The sequence below is a fragment of the Hyaena hyaena genome, unplaced genomic scaffold, assembly GCF_003009895.1.
Source record: "Hyaena hyaena isolate Hyena2069 unplaced genomic scaffold, ASM300989v1 scaffold_70, whole genome shotgun sequence".
Taxonomy (NCBI): Eukaryota; Metazoa; Chordata; class Mammalia; order Carnivora; family Hyaenidae; genus Hyaena; species Hyaena hyaena.
In genome coordinates, this window is record NW_024080701.1 from 3,250,682 (window position 1) to 3,256,681 (window position 6,000).

At 39.3% G+C, this 6,000-nt stretch overlaps 1 protein-coding gene across 2 annotated transcripts in view; it reads right to left on the reverse strand.

Moving 5' to 3' along the window:
- TTBK2 (tau tubulin kinase 2) overlaps positions 1-6,000 on the reverse strand; it is a 147,371-nt gene that overhangs the window by 33,992 nt on the left and 107,379 nt on the right. For both annotated transcript variants that reach the window (XM_039232746.1, XM_039232745.1), the window contains one exon: positions 3,307-3,464. In XM_039232746.1, the coding sequence (XP_039088677.1) occupies positions 3,307-3,464 (158 nt within the window). The remainder of the gene's footprint in view (positions 1-3,306; positions 3,465-6,000) is intronic.

Consider the following 6,000-nt stretch of genomic DNA (forward strand, 5'->3'; position numbering starts at 1 on the left):
ATAATTTTCTCACTTATTCTTTAAAGTTTATTTTACTTATTTTGAGAGAGAGAGAGAAAGAGTGTGGGAAGGGCAGAAAGAAAGGGAGAGAGAGAGAATCCCAAGTAGGCTCTACTCTGCCAGTGTGGAGCCCAATGCGGGGCTCGAACTCACAGACCATGAGATCATGACCTGAGCTGAGATCAAGAGTCAGACACTTAATCGACTGAGCCACCCAGGTGCCTCTAATTTTTTCACTTCTAAGACACCTTTTTTCCATTTCTTTCCTGAGTTCAATCAACTCTCATTTCTTCCTTTGTCTTTCTTCACCTTTTCCTTTTTCTCCCATCCTCTTCTACTTTGTGGTTCTATTTTTGTTCTTTGTTTTTAAATTTCCAATTCAAGGTGATTATACCTATCTTCAAATATACAGGTATATTTACTTCCATTTGGAGTCTTAGAGTTTTCTTCTTCTTCATGGTTGCTTCTCTGAGAGGAAATTTCCTTAGTAATAATTAGATTTTCTCTCTGATTTTTTTCAATAACCCTTAACGGACCTTCAAAATCTCTCTCTTGTTCATTTTTGTGGTACTGGAGTAGTTCATGAGATTTTTAGTTTATTTGGTGCCTTCTTCTATCAATATAGCAAAGTCCAAACATGTTAGTGGATTTTTACTTGTTTTTATGGTCAGAGAGATACAGTATTCTGATTTTACAGTTTTCCTTTTCATAGTAAATTTTATTTCCCCTTTGCCCTTTTGCAATTATTGATGTACTGCTTTTAACTTAAAATTCAACTTTTCACCTGCTGTGTGAAAGTGGATCTGAGCCCTTGAAATATTTTCCTTTGCCAGCTGGCACTGGGGCTTGTGTCAGTAGAGGGCACTGGAGAGACACTGCAAGAAGAAAGTGTTCCATCAAGAGCTCCCGTGAGCAGCTTGGCAAGTCTCTTCAGTGTGTGTGGCTCTCCCCAGCACAAGGATCCTGCCACTTCCCAGCATCTTCAGCACCCATCTTCTGCAGCACAAAGAGCGTAGCAACCAGCAGCTTCCCTGAGCAATCCCCACTACCTAGCAGTTTTATGGCACAGTGTCCCTGGTGAGATATGTTAGCAAACAGCTTTCTCTGACGCCTGAGAAAACAGATTTCCATCAAGTTCCAGACGGCAGATTCTCAGCAAATTCTACCAGGCATCAGAGTGACTTCCTGGCCATTCAGTGACCAACAGACATACCCTCTCCAACAAGGTCAGGAGCTCAGCCCTGTGGTCAGGGCTGGGGGAAGACTTCCTTGGATGTTTCATCTCAGCACTAACAGTAGGAGCTACACTTTGTATTTGCTAGCCCTGTATTTTCTACTTCCTACTAGTCTATGCCACATTGTTCCAATTCTGTGTTATAGGTAATAACCCCTTGTATCATCTTTCCCTGCTCAAATTACTATGTAGTTTCTCTCTCCTCATCGGACCCTTTACCACTCAACTGATAAAAGTCTCCCTTCTGTTTTGTCTCTTTTCTTCTTTCTTTCTTCCAGAAGCTATGTATTTTGAATCATGCCTACTTTTACCTCCCCATAGTTCATTACCTTATCTACCTGGACACTTTCTGATAATTACATTTGTAGGATGGGTTCAGTTTTTCTGGTGCTGATTTAAAATCAACCTTAAGTCTTGCTAATTTTGCTCCTCCCCACAGTTTTTAGTGATCTGCCTTTATAAAGCCTGGAGGCAGAGTTGAGTGAGATAGGAGCATAAGAGAGTTGGCAGTTTTTTCTTTCTCTTTATTTATTTTGCAGTTTAAGCTAGGCATCTTTTGTCTTCAAATTATGTTGAGGACATGGTTGTGTGTAGTTTTATATTTTCTTTATTGTTATTCTGTCTTATTTTAGGAGGAAACATTGGGAGATGGGAACTTAAACTGCCTTCACTGACTTCAGCTACCCTGAAGTCCTATCACCTGGATTTTTGCAAGTTTGGGACTTATCTACTTCTAACAACAATCAAAGGAGGAGGACAAAGGCATTAAAACAAGAATCAAAATTTTTAGACTGGCTCCAGCTCTGTTGCTAATATTTACCTAAATTTGGATGACTGATTCAGTTAGTGTTGGGATTATATCCTCATTTGTAAAAGGAAGTGGCTGGACTAGGGTGGTGGGTTCTAAACTCAGAAAAGCAAGAGAAACATTCTGTGCCACACCCCTAGGACATTTTGATTCAGTAAGTCTGGGAAGACTCCTATGAATGGTACTTTAAACAAACATCTGTGATGATTCTAATGTAGCTAGTCAGGGTGCCCCACTTAAGAACTCTCAGACTAGCTAATCAAAGATAGCATCTCCAGGGGTGCCTGGGTGGCTCAGTCAGTTAAGTGTCTGACTTTGGCTCTGGTCATGATCTCACGGTCCATGGGTCCAAGCCCCATGTCGGACCCTGTGCTGACAGCTCAGAGCCTGGAGCCTGTTTCAGATTCTGCGTCTCCCTCTCTCTCTCTGACTCTCCCCTGCTCATGTTTTGTCTCTCTCTCTCTCTCAAAAAATAAATAAATAAATAAATAAACATTAGGGGGAAAAAAAGATATAATTTCCAGTTATATGAGTCCATGGAAGCTCTTCTGATTCAAAAAGCTCTGGTGACCCCATCTTTCAATATAAAATCAAAACAATGGATCAGTGAAAAACTATCGCAATTAGCTCCCTTTACATGATTATTTTTCCCTATATACTTTTCTCGTTGTTAACTAAATAGTTGAAAGCAACCAGAGCATGTAAAAATGGGTCAGGAAAAAAAAGGACAACCCCGCCACCCAATTTTAAAAATATCAAACAAAACCAACTGTATTTAATACACATAAAGGAGAAAACAAATAAAACAAAGATGATGAAAATACAGCATCAACTGTTCCTTATATACTTTGTAAATGAAATCACTTTCCTAAAGAGGAACAAGCTACAAATTTTGTTCACACTAAACTTAAGTACAGTACAGTTAGGTATAATTGTGGCTCATTCTTTCCAGGCTCCTATATATTCTTTAGAACTAAAATCAAACAATTCCTTCTCATTGTAAAGAATACCCATTGTCAATCTGACATCAACAAGTCATACCACCTCAAAGCTCCCAATTCACAGTATGACCTATAAATACTTTTTAAGAAAAGTAAATCTGAACAGACATGCATTAGAGTCATATTAATTCAAGGAGCTCCATAGGCTTTCTCCTATGTCTTAGCATTTTGTCATCTGAAGGGATATGGATGAAATAAAAGACATTTCTGCTAATATAGTGCACCCAAGAAAGCCATTGCTAAATAATCTGTTTAGGACATACCCAATTGCTGCAGGGGTCAGACGAGTATGCAATTGAGGGGTGGTAGAAGTAGTGGTGGTTGTTAGGGAGCCATCAGTTCCAGTCTTCTCCCAGTCAAAAGGATCACTCTCAATTACTCCAAAGGTCTTAATGCTGTTGTCAAAGACGGATGTCAGAAGCTAAACCATAAAGAAAAAAAAAAACTAGAGTAAGCTAACAATAAGCATCATTGCTTTACTCTTTGAGAAAGCTGCCAGACTCACAATTAATTTTGTAGTAAGATTAAAAAAAAAAAAACCAACAATGGTACAAATGGGGGAATTTGAATAAGGACTATATGTTGATGATTATATTGAATTAATACAGATTTTTCTCAATTGAGGTACAGGAAAATGTCTTTGTTTTTAGAAGATACATAATTAAGCATCTTATCTAAAATCTACTTTCAGTTTGGCAAAAGGACATTTGTGTTGTATGTACATACATATGTGTTTAGTTTTAACCATCAAGGTGTGATCATTTTTTGTCAAATGGGCATTTTTATATGCTGTGACTTAAGTGAACAGTTAACAGTTGGTATATCTAGGTATACGTTCATTGCACTTCCTTACAATTTTGGGGTGGGGCTGAAAAATTCTTCAGCTGTTTGTGGGTGTGGATATATATACACAAATTATCACAAAGAAATCTGCCTCTTTATTTGGTTTATATTATATATTTCAGTTTTTTGTCTTTAGTTTTTCAAGATTTTCTTTCTTTTTAATTTTTTAGTAGGCTCCATGCCAACCATGGAGCTCAATGTGAAGCTTGAAACTGCCACCCTGACATCAAGACCTGACCTGACAGGGCACCTGGGTGACTCAGTCAATTAAGTGTCCGACTTCAGCTCAGGTCATGATCTCACGGTTCATGGGTTTGAGCCCCGCATCAGGCTTTGTGCTGACAACTAGCTCAGAGCCTGGAGCCTGCTTCGGATTCTGTATCTCCCTCTCTCTCTGACCCTCCCCTGCTCATGCTGCCTCTCTCTCTCNAAAAAAAAAAAAAAAAAAAAAAAAGACCTGACCTGAGATCAAGAGTTGGATGCTTAACTGAATGAGCCACCCAGGTGTCCCTAGATTTTATTATTAAGTAATCTCTACAACTAACATGGGGCTCAAACTCACAACCCCAAGATCAAGAGTTGCATGATCTACCAACTGAACTAGCCAGGCACCCCTCATTTTTTTGTCTTTAGATTCCAAAACTCTGATGTGACCTAGAGATCTCACAAAGATCATCCTTTATTAGAGTCTGAGGATTGGGATACTGAAAGTTTTAGGGAGGAATAGGGTATATAGATACAAATTTGAGAGTCATTAGCATATAGACATGAAAAGGTATTATTTAAAGCCACTGGACTGGATGGTATCATCTAAGGAGAGTAGGTAGCAAGGGGTCAAAGGGGAAAGGCCTAGGGCACTCCAACATTTAGTTAGAAAGAAGACTCAGCAAAGGAAACCAAGAAGGAATAGTCAATGAGATAGGAAACCCAAGAGTGTGCTGTTTTTGATGCCTGCTGAAGAAAACATCTCAACAAGGTGACCAAAGGCTATCAAATATAGATTTATAGTTATTTCTGATTATTTAATTGGTTTCTCTCTTTCACCCAGACTGTAAGCTTGAAGAGGTTGGAGCATGTCTGATCTTGTTCATCACCAGTATCTAACACAATACCTTATATATGAGAGCAGTGTTGTGATTTATAAGATATGTCTGGTCAATCACATGACCAGAATATATTTCTTATATATATTTGGTCTTTGTCCATAGTTCCTAGCTCACAGCTCCCCAAACCCTTGAAATTTCCTGAGAGAAAAGAGCAATAAGAGCATCTTTTGTTACAATAATATTTGATCTATAGTCCTCAGCTCCTGAACATGAAATGACTGTCTTATTATTCATAACAACCCCCTTCCCACCACAACTGGGTTTTTGTTAATGAGGTGGCTTTTTGAAAGCTCTGTGGATAGGAACTGCCAATCATGTGATTAGATGTGTAACTTTCAGTCCTATCCCTTGGCCTCCAGGAAACAAGAGAGGGGCTAGAAGCTGAATCAATCAACAACAGTAAATGATTTAATCAATCATGCCTACATAATGATGTCTCCATAAAAACTAAAAAAGATGGGGGTTGGAGAGCTCTTTGGTTGGTAAACATAATGCAGGTGCTAAGAGAGTGGTGCCCTCAGAGAGGGCATGGAGGCCCCACACCTTTTCCTCATAGCTTGCTCTATGCATCTCTTCCTCTGGCTCTTTCGAAGTTAAATGCTTTGTAATATGCCAGTAATCTAGTGAGAAAACTGGTTTCCAAAGGCCTGTGAACTACTCTAGGAAGTTAACCAGGCCCAAGGAAGGGGTTGTAGGAACCTCTGGTTTATAGTCATAGGTCAGTCAGAAGTACATTTGACAACCAGGACTTGCGAATGGCATCTGAAGCGGAGGGCAGTCTTCTGGGACTGAGTCCTTAACCTGTGGAATCTGATGCCATCTATCTCTGGGTAGATAGTGTCAAAAGTGAGTTGCTACACATGGCCAGATTTCATTGTTTCTCATTGCCATGTAGTATTCCATGGTATAGATAAACCACATCTTCTTGATCCATTCATCTGTTGATGGACACTTAGGCTCTTTCCATGTTTTAGCTATTGTGGAGAGTGCTGCTATGAACATTGGGGT